Source organism: Nilaparvata lugens, chromosome 12, assembly GCF_014356525.2.
Source record: "Nilaparvata lugens isolate BPH chromosome 12, ASM1435652v1, whole genome shotgun sequence".
Lineage (NCBI taxonomy): Eukaryota > Metazoa > Arthropoda > Insecta > Hemiptera > Delphacidae > Nilaparvata > Nilaparvata lugens.
The window spans coordinates 867,055-893,368 of record NC_052515.1 but is presented as its reverse complement, the minus strand read 5'-3'; the positions used below and the strand labels follow the sequence as shown (position 1 = coordinate 893,368).

Below are 26,314 nucleotides of genomic sequence, written 5' to 3'. Positions count from 1 at the left end.
AACACTTGTTAGGTCAACCTCTATCCATAGCCCAAATATCAGCCAATGATAAATTATTATTATTATATCAGCCAAATCTGAGAGATTTGCATTTTTCATGAAATCCATTCATTTCAAGAACCATTCTCAACCTGAGAGAATTATAGTAGTAAAAGGATGCTGAAAAATTATCAAGTAAATAAATGCATTATTTGAGCGATATTTATTTTGTTTTGAAACTATAGCTAGATAAAACATTTCAAGCGATAAAAATAAAAAATAATGTTCTCACAAGATAAATAAAATAGTAGTAAAATAACAAAGACATTATATTTTTTATTCACAATTTTTCAGCATTAATAAAATCATACAAGTTTTTTTATGAATGATTCTCTAAAATTCACTATCTGTACACAAGTCTAATATTGATCCATAGATATACAGGTCTAGATATTTACACACTATATTTTTATTAAAAACTAACACCTGCTTTTATTAAAAGTACTAACACATTTTTACACCAAGATTAACATTGAAATACATCGATAATATCTACTTGTTATTCAAAATGTTTTGAAGCGATTTGTTAAACGAAAAGGTCCTCAGTAAACAATTACCAATGAAGAATATAAAGTAATTAAATTATTTTAATATATATTTAAAAAAATATTAGAAAGGAAGGTTGAAGGGAAAATGCACTAATCTATAATATTATAATAAAGTAAAGAACTGGCTTAAACACGTACAGGATAGGAAAATTATGTTTGACGCATCATCACGTCTAAACTACTGACTGGACTGATTAACTTGAAATTTTGCAAATACATTAAGGTGCGTACAGACTTTCGCTCTGCTCCACAACCGAACGTCACTCCAGCAGAGCGATTGATGATCGACCGGGGATCAAGAGTGGTTCGACCGGGGAACGCGAGAAGATCTAACATCTTCCGTAACGTTCATGATGGGTGCTTGGGCGGAGCGACTGTAGTTCGATGGTGGTACGAGGGCGGTACGAGGGAGGAGCGTGCTCGGTGCGGGTTGGAAGCGCGAATATGTGTACGCAGCTTTAGGTTCCTAACCGAGGATGGTTATAGGACTATTTTCAATTGTTCAAAATTTCATTAAGTCAAGTTTTAAAATAGACCCTTGAGGAGCACGGGTTACCCTCCAGTTACAAATAAAAACTACGTTTTCTATTAAAAACAATGTTGGATCATTGGAATAAAATTTGCTTTCAAATAATATAAAATGGTGAATTGAGTTTTGGGTATTTCAAGGTGATGAATACACAAAATTGTTATCAATCTGCTTTTCCTAAACTGGTAACAACTACATTTTGAATAAATTTGTATAATATCTACCTTTATTACAGTCACATAAAACGTAACCAGTCCATAGTTAAAGAGACTGGAATAACCAACCGGGTTTATAAAAAATGTTACTTATTTATTTTCAAAGAATGCTACCCAAAATTCTTCAAGTAATAAAGTTTCATTTTACAAATAATCTCATCTAAAGAAATTGAAGCATGAAAAATTGATTCTTACACTGATTGGGTCTTATTTATTCTAATACTTATTCTGTATAATTACACAGAAGATTTTATTTGCCCAGTATGTACACTCTACACAGGGAAAAAACATATCAAGTAAACTTTCTTGATAGAATTTTACAAGTTATACACGACAATCACGATCTAATTCCATGGCACGTCAAAAAATGTAGTTTATAATAATTACAGTATTGCGATGAGAGTTATATTATGCTTAAATTAATTTTATGTTTTACAACTGAAACAGTTATTGCTAACCCACCTGTTGTAAATACTGAAGAATGAATTCAATTTGAGCCTCATAAAGCCTTTGTAATCAAAAATTGATTGAGATAGATTAATTAACTAAGAGTTGATTTTATATTCTAATAATCTGTATGGTACAATATCAAATTCAAAGTTGATATTCAAAATAAGTTTACACGATAACAGTTCAGTGTTTGATAGTAATTAAATTACCGCAGAAAGCGGTAATTTTATTATTAGAAGTTATTTTATTATTAGGCTCAAATTCAATTTGAGCCTCTCAAAGCCTTTGTAATCAAAAATTGATTGAGATAGATTAATCAACTAAAAATATTTTATATTCTAATAATCTGTATGGTACAATATCAAATTCAAAGTTGATATTCAAAATAAGTTTACACGATAACAGTTCAGTGTTTGATAGTAATTAAATTACCGCAGAAAGTGATAGTTGAACAATAAGACCCGTACCCTATAAGCTTCCTTAATTTCTAGACAATTAAAAACTATTGAACAAAATAATAAATATTTATCTATCTATTGATATTTATATCTTTCCATTACACATTAACGTCAACCTAAGATGAAGATCGTTCAATTAAAACTAGATCAGGAAATGGAAAACAATATATTGCAACAATCATCTAAGGTCATACTATCAAATTAAAATAGATTGTAAAACATGATAGAAAAGTTTCACTAATAAAATTAAAGTTCACTCATTGGTAACTTTGTTTCTGAGATAGTTGAATAATCTGAAAATATTTAATAGGTACCTAAAATTGAGAACGAGACATTAGTTTTTGTTGTTACACCATTTGTTAGTCTCTATAACGATATTCACTTTGAACTCTAATCATTCATTATATTTGATTATGAATGACTTTAATACTCTCCATTCAAACAATCCTGATAGTTTAAAGAATACTCATATTGTGCCAAATTTCCAAGTTTTTTTTTCATCGAATATGTATTATGGATAATATGTAATATGGGGAGATATTACAGATGATAATATATTATCATATATCAATACACTAGTTACCAGGACGTTAATAACAGTTTAGTCTTGAATGTATTAAAATAAATATGGTTGATATGAAGAGTATCATTTATTCAATATCTAACATGGCTATAGTGAGTCCACGTTATAATGGCAGTGCGGAGGGATAGAAGAACAGCGTTGCCGATTCTCTGCTTTGGCACTGCCTTTTATAGAGGACAGATGATACTAGTATACATGACGTGATAGTTCATTCTAGTTTAGTATGATAATCAATTAAATCCTATTATATTAAGCGAGCAATTTCTCTATATCTGTTTATATTTTTATATCTGGTTATTTATGTTCAACGGATCTCGAAAACGGCTCCAACGATTTTCATGAAATTTGGAACATAGTAGGTTTATGATATAAAAATTCGATTGCACTAGGTCTCATCCTTGGGAAAACTCACTGAACGACATTAAAAGGATAATTCATCCTTGGCTGAAACAGCTGAGACTTTCGTCGTCTGTGGATAGTAAAAAGTGAGCGAGTGATTCTGTGGAAAATAGAAATATCGCATTCCCGAAATTCATAAGCTGACGTATAGCTAGCTGTAAAATATAAACACGATCATTTTAGAGAATTGTGTTCTGTTTATCAATAAATAAAAATAACGAGAGCGAAGCTCGGTGCTTCGATATTTTTATTTGTGAAGAGAAGATAATTATTTTCAATGATCAAATAATAAATTTCCCTGTGCTTTATCATTTTGGGAATTAATTTATATTTATACATTGTTGAAAAACGTTTTGGCAAAGTTGAGGAAGAGAAGGAAAGCGCTATCTGTTTTATCGAATGATAGACAAGGATAGCAACACCAATGTAAATCAAACACTGCCATTATAACGTGGACCTCATTTATACCACAACGTTACATTCTCAACAACACAGACACTGAATAGGAAAACTAATCTACTATACAGTAGATGATCAGTAACCACTGAATCTACAAAAAAACTGGAAAAAAGGATTTTCTATTTAAATCTTCAACTTTTTATTCCTTTAATAAGAGCTTAAATTTTTTAAATTTATATTGAGCAAACTGGGAAAATATCGTTTCAAATTTTGGAAATTCTAGAGAAATATTGAAAAATAATAAATATATAAAATCTTTTACTACAATTCATTTTTCAAATAATTGTAGTTCATTAACGGTGATACCTTTCATGGACTTCTTTTCATCAATTTATTCTCTGCTGTACAGAAAAACAATTCCATAGGCTCTTATGGGAATGTTCACACAATGGCGGCTTGGCATTGTTTTTTCAATGATACACAAAAACACAATTCATGAAAATGATTGGGGAAGGACCAACAGGTACAGCCCAAAACAGTTCCTTCCCCCAATTTTGATTCATATACTATTCCAAATAGTAGGTTATGTTTCATTCACATTTGAATTTGTAAACACTCACATAAGATCTAATTATAATTATTTTCTGCTCACAGACAGTAGTCAAAAAAAAACTTTTCAACTAAGAAATTAAATAATCAAATACCAACAAATCAATACATATTATAAAGCATTAACCTATTTTCAAAATAAAAGCATGAACTAAAGAACAATATTAACCTCAATGAACAATGATAACAATATTATTACACTATTATAAAAAAATCTATCCGAGTAGAAAACATTCATACAAATATATTTACAGCATATCACAATTTATTATGTTCTTTAGAAAATATATTCAACTAATATACGTATATATAAAACAGCATAATTTATTGTGAGATCCACGTATATACTGTCAGTATTGACCTATAAATAAAACCAAAGCTTCTAATTTAATCAATACTGACAGTTTAAAGTGAATCTTACAATTAAACAAAAACAATGACCGGGTTGTACAAAAGCCGGTTAAATTTTAACCGTGATTAATTTCATGAGAACCAATCAGAAAATGCCTTGTTGATAAGACGGCTTCTCTGATTGTTTCTCGTGAATTAATCACGGTTAAAATTCAACCGGCTTTTGTGCAACCGGCACAATATGTGCTATTTAGTATCACATAGATGTCAAAAACTTTGGCGAGTGTTACCAAACCTATAATAATTAACAAGTAAATAAATTTATAAGCATAAATTGGAAAATGTTTCGATAAAATATAATCTATCAATCAATAGTTCAAACTCGATGTTAGAAAAATTGAAAATTTATATAAATATAAAAGATAAGGATGGAATTCAATCAATGGGAGGAAAAGTAAAGGATAAGATGAAGAATTTAGAAAGTTGTCAAAAATGAGACAAGATCAAGATTTCAACAGATTTGATGTGAATAAATACGCTGAAATATTTATAATTAATTAATAATAGAGAATAATTATCTAAATTGGTGACACTCACTTTAAACTATGCATTACTCATAAATAGCATCAATATTTCCTATTCAATCACCTCACAGTTTAAAGTAAATCTCACTATTGGTTAAGATTTTCGAACATAATTAGTTTCTTTTTTCTTGAACATAGTAAAGAAAATTATTATATTTTGTTAATTACTGTGTTTTAATCATTTTAATATTAATTTTATCAGGTATATTAAGATTACAAACTATTTTATTGTGTTTGTGAGAAATTAAATTAATAATTTTTTTCATTTATTTTAAATTTAGGCGACCTTATTTAGGGCTGTAGTCAGTACGGTCAGGTGTCAGGCTTCAGGCTCTCATGTTAGTGAGGTCCACGTTATAATGGCAGTGGAGAAAGATAGAACAACTTTACCGATCCTCTGTCTTGTCAATGCCTTTTATAGACGGTAGCTGAACAGGTTTATTGGTGTAATATTAACTGTTCATTCTTGTTTAACAAAATCAATTATCATTTATTGAGAAAAAAATTTTTTCTTTTCCACAATTTCATAATGAATTTTCACAATTAAGATGAAATATCTTGTTAATTAATTATTAATTCTACATTTTTAAACGACGATCTGGCAAAAGAGAAAAGCGAGAAACAGATAGCGTTATCCGCTTTGTTGAATGACAGACAAAGATAGCAATACCATTGCTAATCAAACACTGCAATTATAACGTAGATCTCACTATAGCACATATTTAAAAAAGACATTGGTGAATATTTATTTTAAAAGTGTTATAAATTGTTTTTCTTTTAAATCAAGTAAGTCATTAATATTATATCCCACTAATTAAAGATTTTTCTTGAACAAGTTTAAATTTGGAAGTTCAAAGCTAACAAAAAAGTTAAATTAAAACTTTAAAACAATAATCATCGACATGAATTAATAAATTAATTTGAATTAAATGTTTCATGGATATCATCCAAGTCAACAAAGCTATATTGAATCATAAAATGTCTACATCAGAAATGCTATACAAGAACACTACAGTATAACTAGAAGAGTTTCAAATTTATACTCATCATTATCCTTTAAACTATTACTCAGCTAAGATCTACTCACTACCTCGGTAAACAAAGCCATATAGTGCATTCTGGTGACGTCAGCACAGGTAGGGCTCTACAGCAATAAAAATTTGTTGATTTCAGCTGATCTATATCAGCTACTGTTTTTATTGGTGTAGAAGCCCTCCCTACCTGTGCTGACGTCACCAGAATGCAGTATGACTTTGTTTACGAAAGCAGTGATCTACATCATATTAAATTACAAACTAATAATATCAGTACTTGTTACAATATTATTTATAAATCTTAATGGATTTTTTCAGTTTCAAAATTTTGGTTTGATTTTTTGTCATAAAATACGGGCCATAGTGAGAGACACTTACTTCAAACTGTCAGTATTGTTTAAATGGGAAGCATTGATGTTTGCACATAAGGAATACTGACAGATTCAAGTGAATTCCATCACTATAGTTGCATGAGTTTCATATAATACAAGGAACATCTTCCGGGTGTTTCAAAAAGAATGACCCAATTTTAAACAGTTGTATTTATTAAAAAAAATGGTGTACACAAACAAATTTCACATAAAATTACTCACAGAAGTATCAAGTTTATGATGATGTATTATAAGTGCTCTTTGTTCCTCCTGTAATAGAACTACATAATTTTTATTATTTGTCATGAATTTTCACAATTAAGATGAAATATCTTGTTAATTAATTATTAATTCTACATTTTTAAACGACGATCTGGCAAAAGAGAAAAGCGAGAAACAGATAGCGTTATCCGCTTTGTTGAATGACAGACAAAGATAGCAATACCATTGCTAATCAAACACTGCAATTATAATGTAGATCTCACTATAGCACATATTTAAAAAAGACATTGGTGAATATTTATTTTAAAAGTGTTATAAATTGTTTTTCTTTTAAATCAAGTAAGTCATTAATATTATATCCCACTAATTAAAGATTTTTCTTGAACAAGTTTAAATTTGGAAGTTCAAAGCTAACAAAAAAGTTAAATTAAAACTTTAAAACAATAATCATCGACATGAATTAATAAATTAATTTGAATTAAATGTTTCATGGATATCATCCAAAGTCAACAAAGCTATATTGAATCATAAAATGTCTACATCAGAAATGCTATACATGAACACTACAGTATAACTAGAAGAGTTTCAAATTTATACTCATCATTATCCTTTAAACTATTACTCAGCTAAGATCTACTCACTACCTCCGTAAACAAAGCCATATAGTGCATTCTGGTGACGTCAGCACAGGTAGGGCTCTACAGCAATAAAAATTTGTTGATTTCAGCTGATCTATATCAGCTACTGTTTTTATTGGTGTAGAAGCCCTCCCTACCTGTGCTGACGTCACCAGAATGCAGTATGACTTTGTTTACGAAAGCAGTGATCTACATCATATTAAATTACAAACTAATAATATCAGTACTCTTGTTACAATATTATTTATAAATCTTAATGGATTTTTTCAGTTTCAAAATTTTGGTTTGATTTTTTTGTCATAAAATACGGGACATAGTGAGAGACACTCACTTCAAACTGTCAGTATTGTTTAAATGGGAAGCATTGATGTTTGCACATAAGGAATACTGACAGATTCAAGTGAATTCCATCACTATAGTTGCATGAGTTTCATATAATACAAGGAACATCTTCCGGGTGTTTCAAAAAGAATGACCCAATTTTAAACAGTTGTATTTATTAAAAAAAATGGTGTACACAAACAAATTTCACATAAAATTACTCACAGAAGTATCAAGTTTATGATGATGTATTATAAGTGCTCTTTGTTCCTCCTGTAATAGAACTACATAATTTTTATTATTTGTCATGAATTTTCACAATGAATAGATAAATTGTTGACGACGGTGAAAATTCATGACAAGTAAAATTATGGAAAAAATGAGAGGCTCTAGTCAGTCGGTTACGAGGACGGGACCTGGAGCTATCTACTGCAGATAATCGGGCCCGGCTCTACCCTTCTTTTCCGAGACACCATTTTCCTGGTTCAGTGAGTTCAGTGAGCTAATATTATCAATTTTATTATTATATATTATTCATCTTTTTTATTGAAGGCAAATCCTGTAATTATTCTATTGTTTGTTTAAAAAGTTTTCTCAATATTATTTTTATTTAAGTTTCCAGTTTCATTTTGAGTTACAATTTGATTAAATCGATTACTTAGTTCTCCAAAATATAACTGTTTTGTTTATTATTTTAAAATATAGTTCCTTTCTCATGAGTTATAGAGTTAGATCAATTTAACCTCTCGCAAGCCAAGCGATTCCCCTATTATAAATTGTTACCATAATGTCTAGGGTTGTTCTCACAACCTTATAATACCATCACAATACCATACATAATATAACCCCAATATAGTCCAAATATAAATACCCCATTACATGTTTTTTTTTTTTTTTTTTTTTTTTTTTTTTGGGTGGATCTTGGTTTTCTGTAGATTGAATTGCAGCACTTTCGAATTCCGTTGTGTCTGAATCTTGGTTTTCAGAAGTGGCCGCCGTACTAAATGTCACATGTCGTCCCACATCAATGCTAATTGAATTAGACGCCTTCGACACGTCATCCAACTTTTTCGACAGCTGAGATGTCGAAAAAGTTGGATGACGTGTCGAAGGCGTCTAATTCAATTAGCATTGATGTGGGACGACATGTGACATTTAGTACGGCGGCCACTTCTGAAAACCAAGATTCAGACACAACGGAATTCGAAAGTGCTGCAATTCAATCTACAGAAAACCAAGATCCACCCAAAAAAAAAAAAAAAAAAAAAAAAAAAAACATGTAATGGGGTATTTATATTTGGACTATATTGGGGTTATATTATGTATGGTATTGTGATGGTATTATAAGGTTGTGAGAACAACCCTAGACATTATGGTAACAATTTATAATAGGGGAATCGCTTGGCTTGCGAGAGGTTAAATTGATCTAACTCTATAACTCATGAGAAAGGAACTATATTTTAAAATAATAAACAAAACAGTTATATTTTGGAGAACTAAGTAATCGATTTAATCAAATTGTAACTCAAAATGAAACTGGAAACTTAAATAAAAATAATATTGAGAAAACTTTTTAAACAAACAATAGAATAATTACAGGATTTGCCTTCAATAAAAAAGATGAATAATATATAATAATAAAATTGATAATATTAGCTCACTGAACTCACTGAACCAGGAAAATGGTGTCTCGGAAAAGAAGGGTAGAGCCGGGCCCGATTATCTGCAGTAGATAGCTCCAGGTCCCGTCCTCGTAACCGACTCACTAGCCTCTCATTTTTTCCATAATTTTACTTGTCATGAATTTTCACCGTCGTCAACAATTTATCTATTCATTGTGAAAATTCATGACAAATAATAAAAATTATGTAGTTCTATTACACTCCTTTTGAGGCTCGGACGACATCTAGACGGTTGCCAAATTCATCCCAGACTGTTCGCAAGATGTCTTCTCGGACTGCAGCTACTGCATCAGTTATCCTGGTTTTTAGCTCCTCAATATCAAGTGCTAAGGGAGGAACAACGTTATAGATTGTGTTTATTTTCCTCCCATAGCACTTGATATTGAGGAGCTAAAAACCAGGATAACTGATGCAGTAGCTACAGTACAAGAAGAAATCTTGCGAACAGTCTGGGATGAATTTGGCTACCGTCTAGATGTCGTCTGAGCCTCAAAAGGAGGGCACATAGAACACTTATAATACATCATCATAAACTTGATACTTCTGTGTAAAATTTAAATAGTATAAAGAAATTTGTATAAATTTATAATCATAAACTCGATACCTCTGTGAGTAATTTGATGTAAAATTGGTTTGTGTGCATCATTTTTCAAAATAAATACAACTGTTTAAAATTGGGTCATTCTTTTTGAAACACCCGCTATATTACACTTCATATCCAGATAATTTAATATGAACTAATTTTATTGATTTTTTTAGTGTTGACTTGAATTTTTTGCAATAGCAGATAACTTACATGCAGAGCATTTAGTAAAGAATTTTCGTATTATACTACTGAAACTTTCAAAATATTTACACACAGAGAATGTACAGTGAATTAGATTATTTATTCATAATTTCTTAACTCGAATTTTCTTTGCCTTATAATCAAATGTTCCCCAAAATGTAGTTGGTAATTTTCAATAAACAGGCCCCATATCCCATTAATTACACTTGTTTCAACTCTATCCACTAAATACAATATGGATTGAAACAGCTCTAAACACCAAATACATTTATTTTAGTAAAAATTTTCCATTATTTGTCTATCAATCACACTTGTAAAATTCGATCAGTTTCAACACTATACACAGATATATAGGAAACAACACTAAATATACATATACACATACACCTGAGTCGGTCTAAATAGCGTTAGAATAATTTTTTATTCGCATTCCAATGTTTCAATGAAACACCATGTTTCCAAAGAGTTTATCTGGTGAATAAAAGAACAACACCATTGTTTCTTATGGAAGGGTTCACACATGTGCAGTCCCCCGATGTGTGAATACTTTCATAAGAAACAATAGTATTCATTTCTTGCTAGCGAACATGCTGGAAATTCATTCACAGACATTTTTTACATTCACTGGAAGTCAGTGCTTAACATAATAAAAGTTTTCCCAGATGGTTCAGTTTCAAGAATATAGTTGTTTCGAATAATAGAGTAGTACGCATGCGCTACTACTCATTATAGTGAGTTTCACTTCAAACTGTCAGTAGACAGCATTTCATATACAGAGTGGTTCTGAAATGGACCGTGCTGTTTGTCAGTCTATTTCAGAAACACTCTGTATATAACATCAATGTAAATTAGAAATTGAACCGTTTTGGGCTCAAGTCTGTGGTATTATTCTGGAAATTGTGTAATGCTTAATGATTAAATAAATGATTAAAATGTTTCACTACAGTGTAATCTACTTCAAACATACATCATTCTCTATAAATGGCATCATCCCAATCAACCAACACACAGTCTCAAGTGAATTTCACTACATCCTAAATACACTAAATAATTTCACTATTCTTGTGACTGAACCCTGGACCATCTGGTTTAATTTAATCTCATCACATAAGGTTAGACAGAGATGGAAGTTGTAGTGATTTGACTAGAGGCGCGAAAGCTGGCAAAGTTGGCAATAGACGATCAGCTGGAGAGAAAGAGAGAGAGTGAGTGAGTGTGAGAGAGTTTATTGAAGGCAAGCTTGAACTTTTTCTATCCAATCCTGAGCGACATTCGCGTCGCTTGCGCAAAAGTTGTAAGTTCTGCGGTTTGTTTTCAACTGCAAATACAACAAACAAATTATATCATACCAAATAAAATAAATAAATGTTCATTTCTCAAAAAACTGAAACTACTACATCAATTACAGAAAATATTAGATAAATTACAATTACATACAATAGTTAGTTACAAAAAATTCTTATAATGTGTCCTCTACATGTTTAGTGTTTTCTACGAGGAAATTGACCTACTCCACTATGGCGTACCATGTTCTAGAGTAGATTAAAAATACTTAAGTAGGTCAAAATACTTAAGTAGGTCAAAATACTAGAATTGTTAGTAGAAAGCAAAGAAATTCAAAAAGAAGGTATAACATGAATCGTGGAGGTAGGTTGGGTTTAGACCAAATGAGCATACAGCTATAGTGAGGTCCACGTTATAATGGCAGTGGAGAAAGATAGGAGAACAACGTTGCCTATACTCTGTCTTGTCAATGCCTTTTATAGACGGTAGATGATACAGGTTTATTGAAGTAATATTAACTGTTAATTCTCGATTGAAATAATCAATTATATTTTCAATAATTTCATAATTAAGATGAAATATTTTGTTAATTAATTATTAATTCTACATTGTTAAATGATCATCTGGCAAAAGAGAAAAGCGAGAGAGATAGCGGTATCCGCATTGTTGAATGATAGACAAGGATAGCAATACCATTGCTGATCAAACACTGTCATTATAACGTGGACCTCACTATAGAGCACGAATTCTGGAGCATAAGACACATAGAAATAACTCGACATATTATGAGAAACATGGTAAATTATGTCTCCAGAAGTGAATGAATCCAATGTTGCTTCTCATGGCTTAAGAATTTTAAATTGGCTTCATCCAGATTTTTATCAATATTTGTTCAGAACAAGCATTAGCAGTTTGGTCTGAGCCCAGGCTAACAGAAAGTAAAAGAAATTATGATTCAATCTGGGGAAATGATTCTGAATTGTTATATTGAATCTGATTCAATATAACAAATACATTTTTATAAAACAGGAAAGAATCACAGAGTTCACAAATGAATTATCCATAATTTATAATAAAGGATAGAACTGGCTTGTACACGTACTGAATAGGAAAATTATGTTTGACGCATCATCACGTCTGAACTACTGGACTGATTAACTTGAAATTTTGCATATAGATTCTTAATCAACCGAGGATGGTAATATAGGCCTATTTTCAATCCTTCAAGATTTCATTACATCAAATTTTCAGTTTGTCAAGTTTTAAAATGGACCCTTGCGACCTTTTCACTTCTTTAGTTATATAGGCCTGTTTTAAATTCTTCAAGATTTCATTTCTTTTAGTATTTAGTTTGTAAAGTTTTGAAATAGACCCTTGCGGAGCACGGGTTACCTACTAGTCAGAAATAATTAACTAATCAAGATCCAATTTGGGTAAGTGAAGTTTAATTTTTATGCAGTACAAAAAAGAAAGAGACGAATAATTATTGATATTATAGTTAATAATTTTGAGCTTGATATAGTTGAAATAGTATATTTCGCACCTAGAGCAGAAAATGAGATTTTTCCGGCTCGAAATCGGTTTTCAAGTCCGAGGCCATAGGCCGAGGACTAGAAAAAATTGAGAGCCGGAAAAACATTTTTCCCGTGGTGCGAACGATATTTTTCACCACACTACAGGTATTGCTGACAAAATAAATAGAGAATACAAAATAAAGAATACTTGTTATCGTATCTATCTCTTGATTTTAGTGGTAGAAGATTTGCAGTCAGGATTTCAGATTCTTTTAAAATTTCACTTGGAATATCACGGGCGTCGTCATCTTCAAGCATTTTTGAAAATTTGGAATGCGCTAATAAATAATTGAATAAAACTGGTTGCAAAGCGAATGCTGAATTAGTTTGATTTGAAACTCGGAACTGAAATCATGGCGACTTCAGCTGATGAAGAAAGTGGACACTCGCCCAATCTAGCGGATGACTTATCAACTACGGACTTCCATGACCGGCTGGAAAGAGACCACTTTCTGGCCTAGACCGGAAAAGAAACCCTTTTCTGACGTCAGACGAGAGTCGTCTGCAATCAAGGTCTTTCAGATCTACGTAGGGACTGGAAAACAGCTGCTTTCTGTGCAGTGTGGCGAAAAGAGATAATAGAAAATTAAGGATGCAACTTACATCAAAGAAAGATTTGTCATCAGTTTTCTTTGGAGGTCCAGGAGAGGGGGCGGCCGGGGTCACTGACATCACCTCAGAAAGCTCTGAAAATTATTAAAATTTAATTAAATTCAAGTATTAATTTTAAATAGACTAATACAAAATAACAACTTTGTCCCACATTTCATAAGAACGCCACTCAAAAGGAAATACAGAAGTCATAATACAGTATTATAACCAAGAAATGCTCAATTGTGAATTAAATTCCTGCAGAGATTTATCACGTTTATGCCTAGTTTACACATTGCCAATTGGTGAGATAATTGTCAGAAAACAAGTGACTGACATGAAATTACTGTATATGCGACAGTAATTTGTTTAATGGTGGATTAAGTTTGAACTTGAGTTAAAGCACTCATCAATATATTAATTGCAGTGCGAACTATGTATGCAACAATAATTTGTTTAATGGTGGATTAAGTTAAACATAGTTGAAGCACTCACCAATATACCCCTTGCAGTGCGAACTATGTAAATGCGATAATAACTTGTTTAATCGTGGATTAAACCTGTTGAACCTGGTTGAAGCACTGACCAATATATCCCTTGCAGTGCGAACTATATATGCGACAATAACTTGTTTAATCGTGGATTAAGTTAAAACTGAGTTGAAGCACTCACCAATACCCCTTGCCGTGCGAACTAAATATGCGACAATAACTTGTTTAATCGAGGATTAAGTTATAGGCTACCTGAGTTAACACACTCACCAATATATCCCTTACAGTGCGAGTCCTCCATGGCATCGTAGTACCTGAGCTGATGTTTGATCGAGTCCAGTACAAACCACCGCTGCTTCCACCCCTTCAGCAGGGCTCCGCGTTTGTACAAATAGCCCTCGTGCGTCCTGTTCTCGGCCACATTCGACGAGTACTGGTCGTAGTACTGCTGGTTCGTCGTCTGCATTGGATTTATACCTAAAAAATAAAACAGTTTAATGAATTGAGCTCTTGCTATTTTACTTAATCCATCAAGGTAGACTAATAGTTTCGTTATTCAGGTAAACCTGTTACAATAAGAGTAGCTTTCTCCAGAGTTGATTCAACTATTGAGCCCGTTTAATGGATGTATGCTTGCATTTATTACTAGTAGTTCTCTGAACAGTAGACCTCACGCCGTATTCTCATCCACAAGTACCTGATTGGAACTATAGACCTCATGGAAATACAGCAATAGACTGGCTTCTCCACACATCTGTGTAATCACTTGTCAGCTAATTTATGATGAATAATTCTATAGTCTGATTTTTACTCTAATATTGGCGTATGAAGGAGGCTCCTTTAACCTTTTATATTATCCTTGAAATGCAAAATTTCCAAAAACCTTTTATATACGTCGACGCGCAATTAAAACAGGAACATACCTGTCAAATTTCATGAAAATCTATTACCGCGTTTCGCCGTAAAAAAGCAATATATAGACAATTAAACATTCAAACATTAAGAGAAATGCCAAACCATCGACTTGAATCTTAGACCTGACTTCGCTGGGTCAATAATGTTTCAATTGAATCAGCTGATTGTTCAAGGTAGAATTTTGGTTAAACTTCTTTTGGAGAAAGCGACCCTAAGGCCGGTTACAGAGCTCGACCGACCGTCAGTGCGTATGTACCATCCTGACCGTACGCATCGATGAATCAGTTTTACACATTTAGAGCTCGACCGACCGTCAGTGCTTATGCAACATCCTGATCATACATAAGTTTTTGTGACTCACAAAATGGACGCCTTTACAGATTGTTTAATTGCAGCTTATTATCTTCGTGAACAAAACATTAAAAGACGTAGATATCAAGTTCACCCGATGGTCGCCCAAAGAGCATTTCAAAGGGAATTTAGTACCATTACATACATCATTGCTTGGGGTGAAGATACATTTTCCAACTACCTCAGAATGTCTTTCAGAAATTTTGATGACTTATTTCAAGCTTGTACCACCATTGGGAATACTTGCAGTCACTTTAAGCTACGGATCAAATAAATGTAGATAAGATTAATAATATATAATTTTTCCAATAAAAAATGTAGATATGATTGAAGAAATGTATAGAAAAACTCTGAATTCAAATATGACACTATCAATTCAATTCATTCATTATGGTATTCAATTCAATATCAGCTGATTGTCGGGCAGAGGTGTCAGCACATTGGTTATGTTGCGATCGGGCTTCTGATCAGTACAGCTCTGAAAGCTTCTTTGTTTCAATAGCGCGTCAGTCGACCGATGGAACGGATGCGCACGAGCTCGACCGATGGTCTTCGTACGCTGTATAAAACGCATGGTCCTAACCGTGCGCAAGCGTGCCGTCAGTCCTGCTCTGTACGGATACATGGAATATCTATGGAAAAGACAAGCGCGACTGACGTACGCACTGACGGTCGGTCGAGCTCTGTAACCGGCTTAAGGCCCGTATGCAGATACTCGGTTTAAACGGAGAAATGTCAGCTGTTCCTTTAAATCCAGTATGAAACACATTACGATAAATGCAACCATATCTACAAATAAACGTGGTTTAGCTTTAAACGTAGTGTCTTGAAACAGCAAGAGAAACAATAGCACATAACTTATTATATTACCCAATGCATAGGCTAACAACATTTGAAAAAGGAACACTACGCATATATAAGGAGTTAAATTCTTCAACAAACTTCCAAAAGCAACTAATGTTTTAAATTCCAAATTTCAATTCAAGAAGAATATCTTAAAGTATTTGACAATATTAAAGCATAGTATTCGGTTTGTGAGTTTTTAGATGAATGACTTTTTATTTTTTTGACCGCTTTCCTCCCTTTGATCCAACCTATCTAGACACAAGGCTTGATTGGATTCAAATCAAAAACTTGTAGCCTTATAATAGTTACTAAACTTATTTATTGTCTTTTTATGAATTTGTGATTTATATAATTGAATATATGTTGAAATGTGTCTGATGCTGACAATGAAGGAATTTTTTACATGTTGTGATTAATATTGTAAACGAATGAAAGTGCAAATAAATAATTTGAATTTAGTGTCAGCATATGGCCCTAAGTGTCTCAGATGCTATCTTTCTATCATTTACGCGAGATTCTGACTTATGAACCAACAAGGATCGTTGATGAATAAACTAACAATTGAATAAAAGCATGAATGGCTCACTGGAGTTGACAGCAGTGTAATTCGTAAACGATTAAATGAATGACTTGATTACTAGAGTTAACTAACAACCGTGCAATTTGTGGATGAATGGGTAGATGATTTAGTGAATGAATTGACAGATAGATTATTGAATGAAAAAATGAATGGACAGATTATTCAATGAAGTGATGAATGGCAAAATGACTCACTGGAGTTAACAACTGTGCAATTTGTAGATTAATGGGTAGATGATTTAGTGAATGAATTGACAGATTATTGAATGAATGGCAGAATGACTCACTAGAGTTGACAGACGAGGTGTCGCCTCCACTTCGCGTGAGGGTCTGACTGGTGCCGCCATCTGCCGCCTGGTGTTTGTACTTGGTGCAGTTCTTCGGCACTCCCTCCAAACACTTCTCGTGACAACTGTAGCCGCAGTCTATGCATTTCAGGCCAGTCTAAAACCACAAAAAAAGCCCGTATAAAACCACAAACAAACATCGACTAATTTGAGACATTAAAACATCGACATTTTTAATGAAACTGAGGTTAGGTCTTATGAAAGTGATGTTCTATCATTTTAGTTAAGACAATAATAAGAATTAGATAAGACAAAATTTTTATAATAATTATTAGAAAATGCATTACATGCGAAGTAGTGACGAAATGAATCTTATTTATTTATTTATTTATTTATTAGAACAGTCACAAACACGATATTTGGAAAGAGAAACAGGCAATTGCCCAAAACTTCTTCAATTCCTTGATTTCGGCACATAAATAGTCCAAAGTGAGGTTAAGTTTAAAATTTCTGTTCTCACCAAAGATTAACACTCAGATATATATATATATATATATATATATATATATAAAAGCGAAATGGCACTCACTCAATGACTGACTGACTGACTGACTGACTCACTCACTCACTCGCAGAACTAAAAATCTACCAGACCAAAAACGTTCAAATTTGGTAGGTATGATCAGTTGGCCATTTAGAAGCGCACTAAGAACGGATTTGGAAAAGTTTCCATAGATACGCCCAAAATCTGCGTTTTTTAGCGTTTTCTCAGCTTTACCGAGAACAAATGAACAGAAATTGTTCAAATTTAGTACAGAAGCTAAGCTAGGGTGTAATAATGTTGTGTTAGAAGGAATTTGAAATAACGCATAGGATACACCCAAAATCTGCGTTTTCCAGCGTTATTTGCGCTTTCTCAGCTTTATCGAGAACAAATGAACAGAAAATGTTCAAATTTACTACAAAAGCTCAGCTGGGGTGTAATAATGTTGTGTTAGAAGGAGGTACTGTAGTTTATTTGAGTAAAGATGTAAAATGTGAGACAAAAAGGTTGATTTATTACTCATTTGAAATAACGCCAAAGATACGCCCAAAATTAGCGCTTTTCCAACGTTTTTCTCAGCTTTTCTGCGTTTTCTCACCATTTTTCAATAATTGATGGAAATATATTTAAAAAAATCCAGTACACAGGTTTAGCTAAGGTGGAAGAATTTTGTTCGCCAAAGATACGTCGATACAGTAACAGGGGTCTTTACCAGCGTTTTTCTACGTTTTCTCAAATTTTCGAGATCAAATAGACATAAAACGTTCAAATTCTGTACAGAGGTTCCGCTGAGGTCTACATGCAGGCGAGCGAAGCGAGCCCGCAGATCTCATTTTTGGTCGATCCAGTCGGGGGGTCCAGGGGGCTGAGCCTGACGGCTAGTTTTTAATAAAGTAAGGTGAGAAATGGAGTAGCATGGAATGGAAGTAGTGACAATGAGCAAGTAAGTCGTAAGGTCGAGAGACTGGAGTATCCTTGACTGGAGTCGTACAATTTGAAATATACGAATTTTCAAACAAAACGCATGAAAAATAAACAAAATCTGTTAAGCTCTATTTTTCAATCCTTTTGTATGTAATTAAGGATTATTTTTTCAAGGTTGCTTTGTCTATTATGGACTTATTCTACATCTTTCATTGATATGTCCAAAGCTCCGCCAATTTATGTAGATGCATAACAATATTATCTATTTTATCTATAGTTATTACAAATTGCTTTTTTCATATCATATACAGCTCAATAATTATTTTCTTAATTTATATTTTGTAAATTCATCTATAATTTTGCTGTATTGTAAGCTATTGTATATAAGTGTATAAGCTAGTATATATTGTAATCTACATAAATAAAGTAATCAATCAATCAACCTCTTCGAAATTAAATTTTCTACAAGTTCTCTAAAAAAATATGTTGTGTTTATTGTACATTCAACATAGTAAATCTGCTTCAAACCTTGAAGGAACTTGTTTTTCGGGACCAAGTCTCCCGTATTTCGTCACATATCTTAAAAATTACTGTAGCTACAGGTCTGGAAACGGTTTTATTCAATCTGTCAGTTCATGAAGTGCGCTAAATTGTACATCTTAATTAACAGCCAGCAAATACCCGTAGGGCTTCGTTTCAGCAGGGCCACAGAAATTCAGACAAAATCTTCCACCCTGTATAACTTGGTAACCAAGCATTTTCGGACCTATGTTAATTAGAACTTTTTTTATTCTTTTGATGTGATGAATCACGCCCTGACATGGGCACTTTTTTTCTGAACACCCTATATATACCATCTTCTTATGCTATCTTTTCTCTATGGTTGGATCAATTAAATTGCTACTAACCTTGACAGGGCCCCAGAGTACATTAGTGCACAGGTCACAGTAGGTGGGCGTGGTGAAGTTATGCCGCTCGAATCGGTGCGGATGCGAATAGACCACTGCTCCGCCTCCACCCCCCGAGCCACCCCCTACCCCACCACCCACATCACTCGAACTGCCCCCTCCACCCACCCCTCCAACACCCCCACCACCACCTCCGCCTCCGACCATCTTGCCTCGCATCAGTATCTCGAGGGTGGACCGTTTGTGCAGGAGACGACCGTGTGAACGAACCAGGTCTGTGCTGAATGATGCGTGTCGCTGTCAAACAAAAATCATATCAAATTAACTTTATTTCTATTAAAATGTTCATCAACACTATACAGAATTTATTAAGGCTGTGCTAAGGCTGAAAATAAACTTTCTACTGGTGATAAAGTTTTTCAAAGTTTTTCGATTTGTATATCATCAAGCTATCAAAATGATATCTTAGGAAAACATTTTTTCCCGATCATTACTTTTTGAGATGTAAGCGCCTAAAGTTTTAATTTTTGGGACAGAACATTTCAAATTCGTGAAGATATAAGTAGTACATGAGATTTAGAGGATAGATTCTTCATGGTATTGTTGATCTAGTAAAACAAAAGCTTTCTAAAAATATCAATTTTTGAGAAAGCTATTCAATTTACTAAAAATGACCAAAAATAACTTTTAGTTGAGTTATTTTTGGTAAATTGAATAACTTTCTCAAAAATCCATAATTTCTGAAAATTTTTATTTTACTACATCAACAATATCATGAAGAATTTAGCCTCTGAATCTCATTGATTTATCTCTTACCGAATTTGAAATGTTCTGTCCCAAAAATTTAAACTTCGGGCGCTCATATTCATATCTCAAAAAGTAATGATTGGAAAAAAAAATATTTTCCTGAGAAAACTTTTTCATTTTAATAGCTTGGTGATATACAAATCGAAAAACTTTGAAAAATATCACCAGTAGAAAGTTTTTTTTAGCCTTTGCACAGCCTTAATCTACATTAGAATCATTAACATCAACATTACATGTTGAAATGTACATCAACATTATCCAATATTTATTAATTATTATTTGAAATCATACTTGACAGGATCTTTTCTGTAGTATGTATTTCTCATCTAAATCTCAACTTTTGAGTTCACTTTTTATTATTGAATAATAATAATATCGATTGACCTGGTTGACTATTAAATAATTAGTTTATGGAGACGGCCGTGTTAGAAAACCAGATCTGTGTTGAATGATGGATGTCTCTGTCTCTGTCAAACAGAAATTATATCAGACTCATTTCATATCTATTGAAATGTACAGCAATATATCAATATCCATTCAATACAGAGCGTACGTTATGTCCCGTCCAGCCCACATCACAATAAATAGGTCTGTAAAAATTGAGGTTTTTATATTCGGTGTGAATATTATACTCCTTTTGATATGTTTGTCATAGTTGTTCTAGTGCCATATTGAGAATATTCATTTTCCTACAGTTACGTTGAAAAGTGGCCATTGCTGCACTGATTACAGAACGCAAAGAATCACTTTTCCGCTCTAGTGCGGGAAAAATTTTTCTGCACTCCAGATTTGCAACATGGCAACGCAAAATACTTAGTAGGTTATATGGAGCAACAGTGCAGCAAAATCAAAATGAAGTTAGTAACAGTGACTGCTGTGGCTGCTATAGTGAGCAGAGGTGCAACGAAGCACAACGCGCTAATTATTATTCATTATTATAACCAAGGACAACATTTTTATTCAATTTGACAATAAATTAAGGTTTTTATCAATAATAAAATTACACAGAAAAACATTTGATAGATTTCAGGCAATTTTACCCATAATTACCCACTTTTCATATTCAATGGTAACTGTAGGAAAAACTTAATGTGAAATACGTGCGCAAAGTTCCTCTGCTGCACTCAAGAAACCATTCCGCCCGAGCCGTAGGCTCGGGCGTAAACGTTTCTTTCGGTGCAGCAAACTGACACTTTGCGCACTAGTTGCACAAATAACTATTTATTAATTCGTGCCGATCACTTTCAAAGTGAAGTGGATGCCATAGAGTCATATCAACAAAAGAGATAACTTGGCAGATGAAATCCGTTCCCAGTTCAACAATGACTAGTTTTGCAATCTGGGGAATGATAAGTTAGCATAGGAACTTACAGTGAGCGAGTCAGTAGTGGGCAGCTCCAGTTTATCCCATAGAACTTTCCACTTTTGCGGAAGATGTCCTAGTTCAGTTTCTATCCTATGAATTTCTTCCAGCAGATAGGAGAATGCATCCGGAGCATGTCTATCCACATCGTCGTAACTATAAAACAATAACATCAATACAAATTAACTAAATGAAACTGAATTAATTCCCCTAAACAAATACACATTACAAAAAAAAAAAAACAACAGTGGGATACATAAGCATTCTACTATAATGAAATTTATACAATAATGTTGTTCATCCTCATACGAACCAAGTCAGAATTGAACATTTATGATATTGTTCAACTATGGCCATGTTCTAGAACACTGTACTAGATTTATAGGTTTAATGGTTCATTAGATTTAAAATAGTGTCATAGGAACCGGTCTATGTTTGATTAAAGTTTATGTTTGGTACAGTTTTAGGCTCTTATTACTTTAGGTCACCTAGCTGGGTCAGTGAGACACCAGGATTGGTGGCGGGGCTACCAAATTTGGAGTCCAATGCACCGGTTTTCAAGTTTCTGTTTTAAAGACTCTGATAATGTAGGGTGTCCAAAAAAGAACGCAACATTTGAATTGCCAATTGCATCATCATTTACTCATAATTTTACAATATGTTCTATTACAATGGAAATAGCATTTCCTGCGATTAGTTGTAGAACACAATATCAGGCAAAAAATGCCCTTTGGTGACGCCACTTTCAACAAAATTTGTGTCTCCCCGGAGCTCTGGACTCAGTGATTCTTTGATTCACAAGAGCAATGTTCTCTTATTCTTATTCTCGGTGAACCGGCAAAGACGTATTAATATCCAAAAGCAAACCTGTTTCCTCCAACTTTTTAATGAGTATATCAACTGTTGACTGATTAAGTGAAATTTGTCGACCGAAATTCTACAAACTATTTGATTTGGCATAGCATTCCCCATACTTATGATGCGTTGCTCCTTCGCGTAAACATAGAGCAAAAATAGCATAAGAGCATATCCCATGGTATAGGGCGTCTATGTTCTAAGTTTCAATGATAACTGAAGCCGATAGTCCTAGCAATTCATTTTAGTAAAGCTATGTGACGCAGGAGCTTCTCTTTGTCTCAGAAACAGAGTAACGGCCAGCAACAGTCACAGTTATAACATAGTTATTCAAAAGTATTCTTTGAGTATCTATAGTGAGGTCCACGTTATAATGGTAGTGTACGATTTGCAATGGTGTTGCTATCCTTGTCTCGTTCAACAAATGTGAAAGAGTTAGGGGTTAATTTTTATTCAGGTTATATTTAATAATGTTTTATTAGGATAGGTTAGGTTTTTGCTTTGAAATTGCAATATGCTAGAAGGGGCTAGGGTGCAGTTAGAGTTATGTTTTTTGATGTTTCAAATGTGAAAGGATAGGTTAGGGGGTTAGGATTTTGCTTTGAAATCTAAATTATTAAATGTGAAGGGGTTAGGGGTTAGTGGTTAGGTTTTTTATGATTATATTTAATAATGTTCCATAAGGTTAGGTTAGGTTTTTGCTTTTAAATTGCAATATGCTAGAAAGGGCAAGGGTTCAGGTAGAATTATGCTTTTTGATATTTCAAAGGTGGAAAGATAGGTTAGGATTTTGCTTTGAAATTGCAATATGCTGGAAGGGAATGGAGGTTTTTCAAATAGTTATGTTTATTGATGTTTCAAATGTAAAAGGGGAGGTTGAGGTTTCGGTTTTTGTTTTGAAATGACAATATGCTGACTTAGTTATAGCTTTGACTATAGAAAGATCTTTCTATAGTCAAAGGTTATAGTGTTTTCGCCACACTGCACAGAAAGCAGCTGTTTTCCAGTCCCTACGTAGATCTGAAAGACCTTGTTTGCAGACGACGTCAGAAAAGGGTTTCTTTTCCGGGCTAGGCCAGAAAGTTGTCTCTTTCCAGCCGCTTATGGCTGGAAACAACGCGCTAATTATTATTATTAATAAGTCATCCGCTAGATCGGGCGAGTGTCCACTTTCATAATAAGCTGAAGTCGCCATGATTTTAGTTCCAGTTTCGAATCAAACTAATTCGCTTCGCAACCAGTTTTATTCAATTATTTATTGTTATTAGTGCATTCCGAATTTTCAAAAATGCTTGAAGATGACTGTGGTATTCCAAGTGAAATTTTAAAAGAATCTGAAATCCTGACTGCAAATCTTCTACCACTAAAATCAAGAGATAGGTACGATAGCTTAACGAGTATTCTTTATTTTGTATTCTTTATTTATTTTGTCAGCAATACCTGTAGTGTGGCGAAAAATATCGTTCGCACCACGGGCAAAAATGTTTTTCCAGCTCTCAATCTTTTCTAGTCCTCGGCCTACGGCCTCGGACTTGAAAACCGATTTCGAGCTGGAAAAATCTCATTTTCTGCTCTAGGTGCGAAATATACTATTTTCAACATCAGTTAAATAACAACTGTTATATTTTATTAATTATATTTTTCAAAAGTACTCTTTCTTTTATGAAATAAAATGATAATATATTAATTATTATATTGAATATAATGATAAATCATCATTGGATAATAATATCTTCATCAAATAGAATGACGATTGGCTCCAGTTACAGTGCTCGGTAACCATCATCACAAAGAACGTTACATTCAAAGATCTGACTGAATGGAACGGGAAAAACCCGTTGCTAACGCATGCGCGATACGGTGCTGTCTGAGACAGAGAGTGGTTTGTGTGTGACGCTGGTAGTTTCTCATACTGTGCAGTTATTGTACTTACAACTGGCCAAGACTGTAATATTACTCTGTAATCGACAGTTATCGACTTGAGTTAACGAAAAACGGCTTGAAATTTGGAACATGAACAACTTTTTCCATGGAATATCTTCCAACATTATAACTGATTGAATAGTCTAAAAAATTGTTAGCCCATGTGAAGAATATTCATTCTCTGTATTTTTGTTACTATTATTCATGTTTGTATCATTGAAGAGGAAATAAATGAACTGAATTGAGTTTGCTAGGTCACTGACCCCAAGGTGACGACTTTCCTCGATGACTTGTTGATGATGCCGTCAGCTGCCTCGGCCTCCTCCTCTTGCTGGGTGTCCATCTGAATCACCTCCAGGTCGTAGCTGGGTCCGTGTGACAACTCCTCCCTCAGATAATACCTCCACACGTCCAGGTTGGCTAAGTGAGCTTGAGGTCTCAATACCTGTTACAACCAACCAATCATAGATATTATACGAGTGTCATTTTTTCAACATTCGATTCACCATAAATAAAAGACGAATGTATATAATAATAATAATAATAATAATATTTATTCATGCATGTTCATTTTACATTGAATGTTTCGCATTTGTCAGATACAATAAAATCATACAATCTGTCAGGTCATCAAAACCTCCGTGAATATTTGAAGTCCAAAAAATAAAGATGACATCATCTTAACTATTATAATATTTCACTTAGGTTTATTTCTCACACTGTATATGAGAAAAACTCCAGTAAACTGTAGAAACATCTCTCTTGTAGCCAACTCCTTAGTAGTCTCTTGAATGTTCTTCTATTTGAAGTATCGAGAATTTCCACTGGTAGTGCGTTTAAGATCCTTCGACTGACATGCTCTGGCTTAGCTTCAAAAAATCTTGTTCGATGAGGTTGGAGTCTCAGCATATTCCTTGCCCGTGTGTTGTAGCCATGTACGGTAGCGCCTGTAGTCCACTCGTCCTTGCGGGAAAATCCATACAATGCAGCCTCCAAGATATACAGACAACGGCAGGATCTTAGCTTCCCTGAATAACTCTCTGCATGGGGTTCTTGGTGGCTTCTTAAACATCATTCTCAGTAGCCGTTTTTGCACTCTGAAGGCCATCAATGAAGCGGGTGCCGCACCCCAGAATATCAGGCCATACGTTAGAGCTGGCTGGAAATATCCATAGTACGCTATTCGAACTATTCTCTGGTCCACCTCCCTTATCAATCTTGATATTGCAAACCCCGCTGCATTGAGCCTTTTTACCACATATATAACATGATAATTTTTCCACCAAAAGTTACTCACACTTATGACTATTCTTCGACACAATTGCCGTGAAGGTTGAGGCATTTGTCATACGCAGCGTGACCGCAGCCCCTATCCTTACTCTTCGTATCGGGCATACCTATCCCAGAGCTGGGCTTTCATACTCAGCTTCTCAACTCTTTTCCCATCCTAGAGCGGCAGGAGTCACCAGCTTCACGAGTCGAAGTAGGGTTGAAGCCTTCGGCTGCTCACCTTCCTAAACAACACGTTACCTCAGCTGCGGAGTCGTCGCGGCCACAGGCGACTCTTTCAGCCACACACAAGGGTGCTACAGCGGCGCGCAAAGCCCGCAGTCACCCCAAAGTTTGCTTGCTCACCCCATTCACCTTCTGAGTCAAACCGGCGTGGAGCAACACCAGGAGATCTGCAAGATCGAGGTGTAGGCCAAAGTCTTGTCAGATAACTGTGATTAATTTCACGAGAACCAATCAGAGAAGGCGTTTTTGAAAAGACGGCTTCTCTGATTGGTTCAGGTGGAAATAATCACGATTAAAATTGATCCGACTTTTCTGCAACCGGCACTTTGTATCACAGG

The 26,314-nt window shown here is 33.9% G+C and overlaps 1 protein-coding gene and 1 pseudogene across 1 annotated transcript in view; one reads left to right on the top strand and one right to left on the bottom strand.

Annotated features, from left to right (window-relative positions):
* Positions 1–11,391: 11,391 nt before the first annotated feature.
* LOC111049769 (myotubularin-related protein 13) overlaps positions 11,392–26,314 on the bottom strand; it is a 146,339-nt gene continuing 131,416 nt past the window's right edge. Inside the window, 7 exon segments of the mRNA XM_039439411.1 lie at positions 11,392–11,537; positions 13,681–13,763; positions 14,430–14,636; positions 17,138–17,294; positions 19,514–19,810; positions 21,692–21,839; positions 24,725–24,906. Coding sequence (XP_039295345.1) covers positions 11,445–11,537; positions 13,681–13,763; positions 14,430–14,636; positions 17,138–17,294; positions 19,514–19,810; positions 21,692–21,839; positions 24,725–24,906 — 1,167 coding nt within the window. The 3' untranslated portion in view covers positions 11,392–11,444.
* On the top strand, positions 20,602–20,673 carry LOC120353944 (annotated as a pseudogene).